General features: G+C 39.3%; 1 protein-coding gene across 7 annotated transcripts in view; it reads left to right on the forward strand.

Annotated features, from left to right (window-relative positions):
* Positions 1 to 15,935, forward strand: part of DNM3 (dynamin 3) — a 574,033-nt gene that overhangs the window by 196,658 nt on the left and 361,440 nt on the right. For all 7 annotated transcript variants that reach the window (XM_065883171.1, XM_065883141.1, XM_065883152.1 and 4 more), the window contains exon 7: positions 9,873 to 10,015. In XM_065883171.1, the coding sequence (XP_065739243.1) occupies positions 9,873 to 10,015 (143 nt within the window). The remainder of the gene's footprint in view (positions 1 to 9,872; positions 10,016 to 15,935) is intronic.

Below are 15,935 nucleotides of genomic sequence, written 5' to 3' on the forward strand. Positions count from 1 at the left end.
AGAACACCTACTGAACGCTGGCAGAAGACCTCAGACCTCCCAAAAGGCAAGAAACTCCCCACGTACCTGGATAGGGCAAAAGAAAAAAGAATAAACAGAGACAAAAGAGCAGGTACGGGACCTGCACCAGTGGGAGGGAGCTGTGAAGGAGGAAAGGTTTCCGCACAATAGGAAGCCCCTTCACTGGTGGAGATGGCGTGTGGCGGGGGGGAAGCTTCGGAGCCGCGGAGGAGAGCGCAGCCACAGGGGTGCGGAGGACAAAGCGGAGAGATTCCTGCACAGAGGATCGGTACCGACCAGCACTCACCAGTCCGAGAGGCTTGTCTGCTCACCCGCCGGGGCGGGCGGGGCTGGGAGCTGAGGCTCGGGCTTCGCTCGGATCCCAGGGAGAGGACTGGAGTTGGCGGCGTGAACACAGCCTGAAGGGACTAGGGCGCCAAGGCTAGCCAGGAGGGAGTCCGGGTAAAAGTCTGGAGCTGTCGAAGAGGCAAGAGACTTTTTTTTGCCTCTCTGTTTCCTGATGAGCGAGGAGAGGGGATTGAGAGCGCCGCTTAAAGGAGCTCCAGAGACAGGCGTGAGCCGCAGCTATCAGTGAGGACCCCAGAGACGGGCATGAGACACTAAGGCTGCTGCTGCTGCCAAGAAGAAGCTGGTGTGCAAGCACAGGTCACTGTCCACACCTCCCCTCCCGGGAGCCTGTGCAGCCCGCCACTGCCGGGGTCCGGTGATCCAGGGACAATTTCCCCGGGAGAACGCTCGGCACGCCTCAGGCTGGTGCATCGTCATGTTGGCCTTTGCCGCCGCAGGCTCGCCCCGCATCCGTACCCCTCCCTCCCCCCGGCCTGAGTGAGCCAGAGCCCCCGAATCAGCTGCTCCTTTTACCTGGTCCTGTCTGAGTGAAGAACAGATGCCCTCAGGTGACCTCACGCAGAGGCGGGCCCAAATCCATCGCCGAACCCCAAGAGCTGTGTGAAAAAGAAGAGAAAGGGAAATTTCTCCCAGCAGTCTCAGGAGCACCGGATTAAATCTCCACAATCAACTTGATGTACCCTGCATCTGTGGAATACATGAATAGACAACGAATCATCCCAAATTGAGGAGGTAGAGTTTGGGAGCAACGATATTTATATTTTTTTTCCTTTCTCTCTTTTTGTGAGTGTGTATGTGTGTGCTTCTGTGTGTGGTATTGTCTGTATAGCTTTGCTTTTACCATTTATCCTAGGGTTCTGTCTGTCAGTTTGTTTGTTTAGTATAGTTTTTAGCACTTGCTATAATTGGTGGATTTGTTTTTTGGTTTGGTTGCTCTCTTCTTTCTTTCTTTCTCTTTTTTTTATTACTTAAAATTTTTTTTTAATAATTATTTTTTATTTTAATAGCTTTATATTATTTTACTTTATTTTATTTTACTTTATTTTATCTTCTTCTTTCTTTCTTTCTTTTTTTCCTCCCTTTTATTCTGAGCTGTGTGGATGACAGGCTCTTGGTGCTCCAGCCAGGTGTCAGGGCTGTGCCTCTGAGGTGGGAGCACCAAGTTCAGGACACTGGTCCACAAGAGACCTTCCAGCTCCATGTAATATCAAACGGGGAAAATCTCCCAGAGATCTCCATCTCAACTCCACTCAATGACCAGCAAGCTACAATGCTGGACACCCTATGACAAACAACTAGCAACACAGGAACACAACCCCATCCATTAGTAGAGAGGCTGCCTAAAATCATAATAAGGCCACAGACACTCCAAAACGCACCACCAGACGTGGACCTGCCCACCAGAAAGACAGGATCCAGGCTCATCCACCAGAACACAGGCACTAGTCCCCTCTACCAGGAAGTCTACACAACCCACTGAACCAACCTTAGCCACTGGGGAGAGACACCAAAAATGATGGGCCTTCAGCCTGCAAAAAGGAGACCCCAAACACAGTAAGATAAGCAAAATGAGAAGACAGAAAAACACACAGCAGATGAAGCAGCAAGATAAAAACCCACCAGACCTAACAAATGAAGAGGAAATAGGCAGTCTACCTGAAAAAGAATTCAGAATAATGATAGTAAAGTTGATCCAAAATCTTGGAAATAGAATGGAGAAAATACAAGAAATGTTTAACAAGTACCTAGAAGAAAAGAGCAAACAAACAGTGATGAACAACACAATAAATGAAATTAAAAATTCTCTAGAAGGGAACAATAGCAGAATAACTGAGCAGAAGAACGGATAAGTGACCTGGAAGATAAAATAGTGGAAATAACTACTGCAGAGAAGAATAAAGAAAAAAGAATGAAAAGAAATGAGGACAGTCTCAGAGACCTCTGGGGCAACATTAAACGCACCAACATTTGAATTACAGGGTTCCCAGAAAAAGAAGAGTAAAAGAAAGGGACTAGGAAAATATTTGAAGAGATTATAGTTGAAACCATCCCTAATATGGGAAAGGAAATAGTTAATCGAGTCCAGGAAGCACAGAGAGTCCCATACAGGCTGAATTCAAGGAGAAACACGTCAAGACACATATTAATCAAACTATCAAAAATTAAATACAAAGAAAAAATATTAAAAGCAGCAAGGGAAAAACAACAAATAACACACAAGGGAATCCCCATAAGGTTAACAGCTGATCTTCCAGCAGAAACTCTGCAAGCCAGAAGGGAGTAGCAGGACATATTTAAAGTGATGAAGGAGAAAAACCTACAATGAAGATTACCCAGCAAGGATATCATTCAGATTTGACAGAGAAATTAAAACCTATACAGACAAGCAAAGCTAAGAGAATTCAGCACTGCCAAACCAGCTTTACAACAAATGCTAAAGGAATTCTCTAGGCAAGAAACACAAGAGAATGAAAAAACCTACAGTAACAAACCCAAAACAATTAAGAATATGGTAATAGGAACATACATATCGATAATTACCTTAAATGTAAACGGAGTAAATGCTCCAACCAAAAGGTATAGACTGGCTAAATGGATACAAAAACAAGACCCATATATATGCTGTCTACAAGAGACCCACCTCAGACCTAGGGACACATACAGATTGAAAGTGAGGGGATGGAAAAAGATATTCCATGCAAATGGAAATCAAAAGAAAGCTGGAGTAGCAATTCTGACATCAGACGAAATAGACTTTAAAATAAAGGCTATTACATGAGACAAAGAAGGACACTACATAATGATCAGGGGATCAGTCCAAAAAGAAGATATAACAATTGTAAATATTTATGCACCTAACATAGGAGCACCTCAATACATAAGGCAAATGCTATCAGCCATAAAAGGGGAAATCGACAGTAACACAATCATAGTAGGGGACTTTAACACCCCACTTTCACCAATGGACAGATCATCCAAAATGAAAATAAATAAGAAAACACAAGCTTTAAATGATACATTAAACAAGATAGACTTAATTGATATTTATAGGACACTCCATCCAAAAACAACAGAATACACATTCTTCTCAAGTGCTCATGGAACATTCTCCAGGATAGATCATATCTTGGGTCACAAATCAAGCCTTGGTAAGTTTAAGAAAATTGAAATCGTATCAAGTATATGTTCCGACCACAACGCTGTGAGACTAGATATCATTTATAGGAAAAAATCTGTAAAAAATACAAACACGTGGAGGCTAAACAATGGAGGCTAAACAATACACTGCTTAATAACCAAGAGATCACTGAAGAAATCAAAGAGGAAATCAAAAAATACCTAGAAACAAATGACAATGAAAACACGATGACCCAAAACCTATGGGATGCAGGAAAAGCAGTTCTAAGAGGGAAATTGTTAGCAATACAATCCTACCTCAAGAAACAGAAACATCTCAAATAAACAACCTAACCTTACACCTAAAGCAATTAGAGAAAGAAGAACAAAAAACCCCCAAAGTTAGCAGAAGGGAAGATATCATAAAGATCAGATCAGAAATAAATGAAAAAGAAATGAAGGGAATGATACCAAAGATCAATAAAACTAAAGGCTGGTTCTTTGAGAAGATAAACAAAATTGACAAACCATTAGCCAGACTCATCAAGAAAAAAAGGGAGAAGACTCAATAGAATTAGAAATGAAAAAGAAGTAACAACTGACACTGCAGAAATACAAAAGATCATGAGAGATTACTACAGGCAACTGTATGCCAATAAAATGGACAAACTGGAAGAAATGGACAAATTCTTAGAACTGCACTACCTTCTGAGACTAAACCAGGAAGAAATAGAAAACATGAACAGACCCATCACAAGCACTGAAATTGAAACTGTGATTAAAAATCTTCCAACAAATAAAAGCCCAGGACCATATGGCTTCACAGGCAAATTCTATCAAACATTTAGAGAAGAGCAAACACCTATCCTTCTCAAACTCTTCCAAAATATAGCAGGGGGAGAAACACTCCCAAACTCATTCTACGCGGCCACCAACACCCTGATACCAAAACCAGACAAAGATATCACAAATAAAGAAAACTACAGGCCAATATCACTAATGAAGATAGATGCAAAAATCCTCAACAAAATGCTAGCAAACAGAATTCAACAGCACATTAAAAGGATCATGCACCATGATCAAGTGGGGTTTATCCCAGGAATACAAGGATTCTTCAGTATACACAAATCAATCAATATGATAAACCATATTAACAAATTGAAGGAGAAAGACTATATTTTCATCTCAATAGATGCAGGGAAAGCTTTTGACAAAATTCAACACCGATTTATGATAAAAACCCTCCAGAAAGTAGGCAAAGAGGGAACTTTCCTCAACATAATAAAGGCCATATATGACAAACCCACAGCAAACATCGTCCTCAATGGTGAAAAATTGAAACCATTTCCACTAAGATCAGGAACAAGACAAGGTTGCCCACTCTCATCACTATTATTCAACATAGTTTTGGAAGTTTTAGTCACAGCAATCAGAGAACAAAAAGTAATATAAGGAATCCAAATCAGAAAAGATGAAGTTAAGCTGTCTCTGTTTGCAGATGACATGATACTATACATAGAGAATCCTAAAGATGCTACCAGAAAACTACTGGAGCTAATCAATGAATTTGGTAAAGTAGCAGGATACAAAATTAATGCACAGAAATCTCTTGCATTCCTATACACTAATGATGAAAAATCTGAAAGTGAAATTAAGAAAACACTCCTATTTACTATTGCAACAAAAAGAATAAAATATCTAGGAATAAACCTACCTAAGGAGACAAAAGACCTGTATGCAGAAAATTATAAGACACTGATGAAAGAAATTAAAGATGATACAAACAGATGGAGAGATATACCATGTTCTTGGATTGGAAGAATCAACATTGTGAAAATGACTCTACTAACCAAAGCAATCTACAGATTCAGTGCAATCCCTATCACACTACCACTGGCATTTTTCACAGAACTAGGAAAAAAAAATTCACAATTTGTATGGAAACAGAAAAGACCACAATAAGCCAAAGCAATCTTGGGAAAGAACAACAGAGCTGGAGGAATCAGGCTCCCTGACTTCAGACTATACTACACAGCTACAGTAATCAAGACAGTATGGTACTGGCACAAAAACAGAAATATAAATCAATGGAACAGGATAGAAAGCCCAGAGATAAACCCACACACACATGGTCACCTTATCTTTGATAAAGGAGGCAAGAATATACAGTGGAGAAAAGACAGCCTCTTCAATAAGTGGTGCTGGGAAAACTGGACAGCTACATGTAAAAGAATGAAATTAGAGCACTCCCTAAGACCACACCCAAGAATAAACTCAAAATGGATTAAAGACCTAAATGTAAGGGCAGACACTATCAAACTCTTAGAGGAAATCATAGGCAGAACAGTCTATGACATAAATCACAGCAAGATCATTTTAGACCCACCTCCTAGAGTAATGGAAGTAAAAACAAAAATAAACAAATGGCACCTAATGAAATTTAAAAGCTTTTCCACAACAAAGGAAACCATAAACAAAACGAAAACAGAACCTTCAGAATGGGAGAAAATATTTGCAAATGAAGCAACTGACAAACGATTGATTTCCAAAATATACAAGCAGCTCATGCAGGTCAATATCAAAAAACAAACAACCCAATCCAAAAATGGGCTGAAGACCTAAATAGACATTTCTCCAAAGAAGATATACAGATTGGCAACAAACACATGAAAGAATGCTCAACATCATTAATCATTAGAGAAATGCAAATCAAAACTACAAGGATATATCATCTCGCACAAGTCAGAATGGCATCAAAAAATCTACAGACAATAAATGCTGGAGAGGGTGTGGAGAAAAGGGGACCCTCTTGCACTGCTGGTGGGAATGTAAATTGATACAGCCACTATGGAGAACAGTATGGAGTTTCCTTAAAAAACTAAAAATAGAACTACCATACGACCCAGCAATCCCACTACTGGGCATATACCCTGAGGACACCATAATTCAAAAAGAGTCATGTACCACAGTGTTCATTGCAGCTCTATTTACAATAGCTAGAACATGGAAGCAACCTAAGTGCCCATCAACAGATGAATGGATAAAGAAGATGTGGCACATATATACAATGGAATATTACTCAGCCATAAAATAAAACGAAATTGAGTTATTTGTAGTGAGGTGGATGGACCTAGAGTCTGTCCTACAGACTGAAGTAAGTCAGAAAGAGAAAAACAAATACCGTATGCTAACACATATATATGGAATCTAAAAAAAAAAAAAAAATTCATGTTCATGAAGTACCTAGGGGCAAGACGGGAATAAAGACACAGACGTACTAGAGAATGGACTTGAGGATACGGGGAGGGGGAACGGTAAGCTGGGACAAAGTGAGAGCGTGGAATGGACATATATACACTACCAAACGTAAAATAGATAGCTAGTGGGAAGCAGCCGCATAGCACAGGGAGATCAGCTTGGTGCTTTGTGACTACTTAGAGGGGTGGGATAGGGAGGGTGGGAGGGATGGAGACATAAGGGGGAAGAGATACGGGGACATATGTATATGTATAACTGATTCACTTTGTTATAAAGCAGAAACTAACACACCATTGTAAAGTAATTATACTCCAATTAAGTTTAAGAAAATAAAAGCACTCTAACTTTTATCTATGAACTTAAATCAGTCAAGTAATTATCGAAAGTTCTGATGTTCCCTCCTAGAAGGTGTCAGTAAAGGCTAACACAGTAATAGGCTGCTTCTTACATTATATCTGAACCATTTAGGCAAAACAATTGAAGAAGTTTTAGAAAATAAAAAGCAGTGGTGTACTTCTATTTTAAGCGACATAGTACTTCTATTTTAATGTGAAATTTGTACTTTTAAATTAAGGGTAGATGAGTATTTGGAAGCCATGAAGCAGTGATAGTTGTGTCATTTAGAAATTATGAACATGGTTTAGAGAAGGAACACTGGTTTGTCATGCATGAACCATGATAGTCTATCAATATATTTAGCTCTGGTAAAATTCTTTTTTGATTACTGGTTTCATGCCTATACTGGTCTAAGAAAAAAAGTCTTAGAGAAATATCACTAAGATGATTAGAAAGATAAAGTCAGAAATAAATTAAATTGTGAATACTGGATGGATATGATTGATCATTTGGTTACTACAGGTGACCCCTAAATTATGGCATAACTGATTCTGGTTGACTGAAAATTGAATAAATGTTATACTGAAGATCTTTCATTTCCTAGATAATCTGTTTCTGTATTGCTTCAAGGACCTTCATACTGTGTTTGAAGTTAAGATAATTTTATTGCTGATTTAATGTGCACCAACACCTCTGACCGTGAGCCAGTTACTATGGCAAAAACTGGAAGAGAACTGGACATTTTTGAGGAATTGAAAGGAATATTATTGTGGCTGGAGCGCAGAGAATGAGGGAATGAGTTGTAAGAGATGAATTTGGAGATGCAGGCAGTGGCTGGGTCCTACAGTGTTTGTAGGCCAAGTTAAGCATTTTGGCTCTTATCCTAAGAGCAGTGGGAAGTCAGTTGTTTAAAGAATCTGAGAAGGGGAATAACACAGTCATATCTGTGGGTTAAAAAGGATTATGGTGGTTGCAGATAGGAAGTCCAAGAGTAGAGATGAGAGGACCACTTAGGAGTCAAAGTGAGAAATGATGGTAGTTTGGTCTCGGTTAGGGCCAGTGGAGATGGGAAAAGAAAGCAGGTTTGAGAAATGTTTTGGAAAATTGAGAACTTGGTGGTAGATTAGCTCTGGTGGGTGATGGAGAGGTAAAGTCAAGGATAACTCCCAAGTTCCCAGGTTGTTATGAAATCATCAAAATGGAGAACATTGAAGGGAATATTAGGTACTTTATTTCAGACATGCTGAGGTTGATGCTTCCAAGAGGATAAGTCAGGCAGGTGGTCTAATACATATACCCTCACCAAAGATAAGAAGTCTGGTCTTTAGATAACATGTCCATAGCCACAGGTGTTTGAATATTTATTGAAACCATGGATGAAATGATTGCCTTAGTAGAGAACAGACAGTGACCAAAGAAGAGGTGTAGGACCCACATTTGAGGAAAATCAATATTTACAGGTCTGGCAGAGGAGAACAACTTGGCAAAGGAGATGGAGAAGGTGTTCAGAAAGGTTAGGAGAAAAATGACAGGAGCTGGGGTCACGAAAGCTAAGGAAAGAAGTGTTTTAGAAAGCTAGGAGTGGTCCACAGTATTGCTTTGCTATTGAGATATATGAGAAACAAATGGTAGAAACCAAGTATTTTGATTATTTACCACTCACATGGCAGTCAGGTGGCTACTAGTTTCTCGTGGTTACTCTTAGATTTGGGGGTTTGTGTCTTGTGGAATTGCTACTGGGAATGCAGTCTTCTCTATTCTTTTGTTTTCTGCTTCAGAGCCATAATGGCAGCACATGCCAGGGGAATAGCATGATAAGTCATAACTGTGGACAAGGGTATAATATAGTATGAACTATTGACAATTAAATAACTATAGATTTATTGAATAGATATATCCAGGTAACCTCAGATGAACATAAAAATGATTTTAAATGGTTCTTCAGTCAGTCTGGGTCTATTTATTCCCCTTACTTTAAATTTATTATTCTTTTTCCTACATTTCTATGAAGTTGATATTCTTTCTCTTGATTCTGAGTTTATTCCTTAAGCAGTTCAAGAAGGTGCTCTTTTTTTTTCCTTTTAATTCAGACTTTCCTTAATTACACTGTAATAGAAAGAACATCAGGCAGAGAGCTAACCTGTCTGGGTTTATATCCCACCTTTGTTCTGAATGAATTTTGTCCCTCTTAGAAAATCTCTTGGAGAATATTTTTATCAGACTGAGCTTGAGGTGCCAGCAGATGACTTCAGTGGAAATGCCAAGAAGGTGGTTAGGTAGAGATATCAACAAGAAAGCTTGTGTGCAAGGTGAGAGGAAACACCTGCCTGAGCTATGGAATGGAGAGGAACTTAACAGCTGACAGGTACCTCTGAGCTCCACCAGTGGTAAGCCATTTAGTCCTGAGAACTCAGGCAGCACCTGTAACTCTCCATTTCCTTCATTTGTACCACATTCTAACTTAAGGTTCCTTTCGACAAGGTAGCTGATTTGACAAATCAATCCATGTTAAGGTGTTATTAGGCAGCTTCATTAGTTGACATTAGCTGCCTTTTAACAGGGTATCCCAGACGTAAAAAGATTGTCCAAGCAAGTGACTTCAGCTGAAGGAATTTTGAGCTTCGCCGTAGGGCAGTGGGTGAGAGAGTTGGAGTTATCTGTCTACACAGTCAGTCTCACATGTATGTATGGCTTTTTAAGGTTTTGAATGACCTGGAAAACAGTGAAGGGCGATTTTTGTCTTATGAATTGATCTTCAATCTGTTGTATGATTTTTGTTTTGTTTTATTTAGCAACTTACCAACCACATTCGAGACACCCTACCTAACTTCAGGAACAAACTGCAGGGACAGTTGCTGTCCATAGAACACGAAGTAGAAGCCTATAAAAACTTCAGGCCAGAAGACCCCACCAGGAAGACCAAAGCATTGCTGCAGTGAGTTACCTTTCCTTTCTCTTGTTCAGCATTTTAAACTAACTCTTCAGTTTTCTTTTTCCTTAGTCTATTTGTCATGCCGTTTTCTAGGTTTTTTCATAAAAGTAAAGTATATGAGTGAGGCTTTGTATATGTCATACAGTGAGCCTTGAATCTTTGTTTTCTAAAAGAATAATTGTTGATATTAATTCTATTATTATAAATTTAACCAATGCCCAATCCTATGCCCAATTTTATATTGTGTTTTTATACTTGGATTCAGTCAATGAGCAAAACCAACAGTGATAACTCAGCAGGGTTTTTTTGCCCTTAGTCTTTAGAAGTGGGCTAAGTTCCTGTAGAAAAGCAACTGTTTCTATTATTGTCACTTGTAGTTATTATATTTTTATTTCAGTCATTTCATATCATCTATTTCTGTGTATTTTTCAATGCAATGAGAACCAAGAATTTCATTTAAAAAAAAGTACACACAATAAGGACACATTTAAATAATTTTCCTTTTTGGTAATGATTTTAATGTAACCCTTTAGAAACACAAATGTGAAAACTGCCAAGTATCTTTTTACTCCTTCATGATCTTCCTGTCTTATCCTTGGGTTATTATTAGATTTATCCCTGAGGGTTCTTGGGTTAGGAGAGCAGAGTTGTTGGAGAATTGCCAGCCCCTTATGTCTTTTATTCTCATTCCTTCTTTCAGCCCCTTTCAGCCTCATCTATTCTTTTATCCCTGTGCCGCAAATTGCCTCTCTCTCCACCAAAAGACCCCCACTGACCAGCTTACATTCCAGGACATCTGAAGTCTATCTCTAAAGATGATGCTTGCCACTTCTTATGGCCCCTTTCTCCCTCTGCAATCCTGTAATCAAAATACCCTTAATCTGGCATTTAAAATGCACAACATAAATCCTTTTATTTGTGGGGAAATTTCTAAATGTTCAAATTAAGTAACATATTAAATGCATTATCTTATATTCCTCCATTTAAAAAAATAATAAGATCATACGGAGGAAAGAATTTTATTCTTGGATTCATCTCTTTCCTAGTTTATCTTTTCTTTTTATTCTTGGCTTTCGTTAAGCTCCTATAAAAAACTCTCTAAGTTACAGAGAAAGGAAAGCTATTTCTGTTTAGGCACTAGGTCACCCAACTGAAACTATTCTCTTTGCAAAGACTGGGTCTTGCCTCTGTAATTCTGTTGGACTCAGATTACACTTTTCCACAGCTGGTTTCTTCCCTTGTTAGGGCAGCTCCCTCCTTCTTTCTGTTTTTCCTTCTTTCCTTCCTTCCTGCCTTCCTCCCTCACCCCCTTTCTTCATTACTTCCTTCTTGCCTTGCTCTCGTCTCTGTGTATCCTATTTGATGGCTGGCTCTGTGCTAACTACTGGAAATTCAATAATGAATAAGATTTTAACCCTCAAAAAGTGGCCACAGTAGAGCAGTGGAAACAGACATATAAACAACTGTGTTAAAATTTGATAAATGCTACATTTCTGGTAAGAATAAAATGTTAAGGGAACCCAGGTAAAGAGCACTTACATGCGAGGAAGGGTGTGAATTCACAGAGAAAGAGATACTTGAATGAGACCCCGAAGTATGGGAGGAGTTTGTCAGGTGGAAGAAGGACGTCAAGAGAATAGTGTGAACTTCGGTACAGCTTGTTCTAGTGGGCCAGGTGGCTGGGTTGTAGGATATGGGGAATGGAGGTGAATTTTCTAAAGTTTCCCAATGTTTCATACCTTTCCAGGTGTTTAAAGTTAGATTAATATTAGCATATGCATGAACATAGCTACATCTAATTATATTCTAAGTTTCCTGGCCTAAATATAATTCATCCATGATTTTGATGAAAGAGAATAAAAGGTTCAGGTTTTAGGTGGTTTGAATTTTTTTCCTGATCTAACAGATTCTGAATTTGAAAGTGTTCCAGTATGTCAAAATTAGAGTTTCTAAACCTACTAATCACAAATTCAAGTAGTCATTTTTTTCTCTATATTTCTTTGTTTTTTTACCAACTGCCTCGAGGTAATTCATTCCTTCATTGAACTTATGGAGTACCACTCGTATGCCAGGCAGGGGGAAATAAATAAAATGCACGGTCCTTGCCCTTTGGAGAGAGACTGATAGATGCACGATGGTGATGTACTCTGCTAAGTGCTATGCTGAAAATATTCTGAGAAAGCCAAGGAGGGGCCCTTCATCTGGGTGGCAATGAGTGGTGGTGGGGAATAGGGCTGTGGATCATGAAAAGTTTCCTGTAAAAACTAATGCTTGAACTGAGTCTTGAAGGACAGATAAAAATTAGCCAGACAAAGAAGCACAGGGCAGATCAGAAAGGAAAACAAGTGTAAAAGCACAGAGATTTGGTACATGTGGGGAACTGCAAATAGCTTCTTCATGGTTGGCTTGGAAGGTGAGTGGGGATGAGAAGTAAGAGATGGGGCATCCAGGGCCAGACCACGGAGAATCTTAGGTGATGGGGTAAGGAGTTTTAATTTTATTAAATTCTGAGGAGTAATTGGAAAACAAGGCTAGACCTAGTTGTAGAGGGGCATGGATGGGGAGTCAGAAATTTATATTGTTCTGGCAGAATGAGGTCTGTGATGCTGGGCCCAGGGAAGAGAGTAGCTCATGAAGTATGAGGGGGCTCAGCTGGAGCAGTTGGAACACTAGGTGATTGTAATGTCACAGGAGTTGTGGCTCATTTGGCTATTATATATAAGGTTTTATTCCTTAACTTTAATTCTTAATTTAAGTATTTTAAAATACCATTTTATGGTTGCAGCTAAATGGGCAAATGCATTTAATACACAGATATTTAAAATATATATTTTATTATTATTTAAAAATTATTATTATTATTTTCTACTTGGGGGTATGTATTCAAAAGAATTGAAAGCAAAGGCTTGAACAGGTATTTGTACATTCATAGGAGCATTATTCACAGTAGCCAAAGATGGAAACAACACAAATGTTCACTGATGTATGAATGGATAAACAAAACATCAGGGGTTTTTTTGTATATACATTCAATGGAGTATGCTTCAGCCCTAAAAATGAAGGAAATTCTGACACATGCTACAACGTGATGAACCTTAAAGATATTATGCTGAGTGAAATAAGCCAGACACAAAAGGACAAATACTGTATGATTCCATTCATATGAGGTACCTAGAAGAGTCAAATTCATAGAGACAGAAAGTAGAATGGTGGTTGCCAGGGGTAGGGGGAGAGGAGAATGGGGAGTTATTTTATTTTATTTTTTTTTTGCTGTACGCGAGCCTCTCACTGCTGCGGCCTCTCCCGTTGGGGAGCGCAGGCTCCGGATGCGCAGGCTCAGCGGCCATGGCTCACGGGCCCAGCCGCTCTGCGGCATGTGGGATCTTCCCGGACCGGGGCACGAACCTGTGTCCCCTGCATCGGCAGGCAGACTCTCAACCACTGCGCCACCAGGGAAGCCCGGAGTTATTTATTTATTTTTTTTCCTGGAGTTATTTTTTAATAGATACCGAATCTCACTTGAGGAAGGTGAAAAAGTTCTGGAGGTGGATGGTGGTGATAGTTTCACAACAATGTGAATGTACTTAATGCCACTGAAATATACACCTACAAATAATAAAAATGGTAAATGTTATGTATATTTTACAAAAACAAACAAACAAACCAAAAATCCCTCCAAAGCAGAAACCTGATCTTCTCAATCCTCTCCTTAGGATCTTTTAATGATTTCTGTTTACAGTTAGCATGGGCTGTAAGGCCCTGCATTACCTGGCTGAGGTTTACTTTGCCAACCTCATTTTGGGAAGGAAGAAAGGGAGGCAGGGAGGGATAAAGGGAGGAATCAGAGCTGAGATTCAATCCAGGTCTCATGACTCTCAATGATATAGTCTGTCTACTGTAATTACCTGCCTCCTATATTTGTAAGTTAAATTTATCAGCTAATTAACACCTTAGATCAAATAATTTAGCAATTGTTTTCCAATGTGATACCTTGCTGAGAATCCAGTCCTTACCTACATAATATGATAACTTTTTCATGAAGAAAGCTATCCTGAGCAGGTAGCACTGGAAAATAAAAGCAGAGTGGGGAACTGCAGTCAGTTCTGATTTGTTCTGACTGGGGAAGCAGGGAAAGCTTTACAGAGGAAGGGCTATTAGAACTCAGCAAAGCTTTAAGAAGAAGTAGAATTTCCATGGGTAAAGGATGGTAAAAAGGACACTGAAGGCAGAGGACACCCAGAGCAAAGACAAGGAAAAATGCATGAGTGGAGAATGCCTGGGAACAGTCAGGTGGATGGAAGGGTGGAGCAGATGTAGTGTAGACTGGAGGGGTGGGAGATGAAGCTGGGGAGGCAGTTCAGGACCTAAAAGGGAGAAGGGAACTCAAAGCCATGATAAGGAAACTGAACTTTAAAAAGAAAAGGAGAGTGAGTCACTGCAGTGTACAATCAGAGCCAAGAAACCCCAGGAGTTTTTGGTGGAGAGAAAGGGAAAGGGCAATGTCATGGGCCAAGTGCCTGCACCTGAGCATGTGGGGACTTAGGATGGGGAAAGCAGAAAGATGGGGAAGAAAGAGAAAGGTCTCTTCCGGATCTATGCTCAGACAGGGAAATTAAGAGGAGGGGACCAGAGACAGGAGCTAGACAATTGAGGTACTGTTTGATGCACTCTAAAGAGTGTAGTTGGCACAGGAAACTATATTAAATATCTTGTGATAAACCATAATAGAAAAGAATATGAAAAAGAATGTGTATATATGTATAACTGAATCACTTTGCTGTACAGCAGAAATTAACACAATATTGTAACTCAACTATACTTCAATAGAATAATTTTTTTTAAAAAGAGTGTAGTTCAAACCTGGAATCAAGAGACCTTAATGAAAAAAGTAACAGAGGTGGGTGGGTCCTAGAGGGGTTTTTTTTGTTGTTGTTTGTTGTTGTTTTAGAAATTTCATGTAATGTCTGAAACATTTATATTAACATATTTCCATACAAATAACCCAAATAAAGTTTAGTATTAGTTGTTCTGTTTGTTTGTTTTGTTTGTTTATACTGCAGGTTCTTATTAGTCATCAATTTTATACACATCAGTGTGTACTTGTCAATCCCAATCGCCCAATTCAGCACACCACCATCCCCACCCCACTGCGGTTTTCCCCCCTTGGTGTCCATACATTTGTTCTCTACATCTGTGTCTCAACTTCTATCCTGCAAACCGGTTCATCTGTACCATTTTTCTAGGTTCCACATACATGCATTAATATATAATATTTGTTTTTTTCTTTCTGACTTACTTCACTCTGTATGACAGTCTCTAGATCCATCCACCTCTCAACAAATGACTCAGTTTTCTTCCTTTTTATGTCTGAGTAATACTCCACTGTATATATGTACCACAACTTCCTTATCCATTCATCTGTCAATGGGCATTTAGGTTGCTTCCACGACCCAGCTATTGTAAATAGTGCTGTAATGAACATTGGGGTGCATGTGTCTTTTTGAATTATGGTTTTCTCTAGGTATATGCCCAGTAGTGGGATTGCTGGGTCATAGATTTTTAAGGAACCTCCATACTGTTCTCCATAGTGGCTGTATCCATTTACATTCCCACCAACAGTGCAAGAGGGTTCCCTTTTCTCCACACCCTCTCCAGCATTTGTTGTTTGTAGATTTTCTGATGATACCAATTCTAACTGGTGTGAGGTGATACCTCATTGTAGTTTTGATTTGCATTTCTCTCATAATTAGTGATGTTGAGCAGCTTTTCATGTGCCTCTTGGCCATCTGTATGTCTTCTTTGGAGAAATGTCTATTTAGGTCTTCTGCCCAATTTTGGATTGGGATTTTTTTTTTTTTAATATTGAGCTGCATGAGCTGTTTATATATTTTGGAGATTAATCCTATGTCTATTGATTCGTTTG

The sequence above is a fragment of the Phocoena phocoena genome, chromosome 1 (genome assembly GCF_963924675.1).
Source record: "Phocoena phocoena chromosome 1, mPhoPho1.1, whole genome shotgun sequence".
Taxonomy (NCBI): Eukaryota; Metazoa; Chordata; class Mammalia; order Artiodactyla; family Phocoenidae; genus Phocoena; species Phocoena phocoena.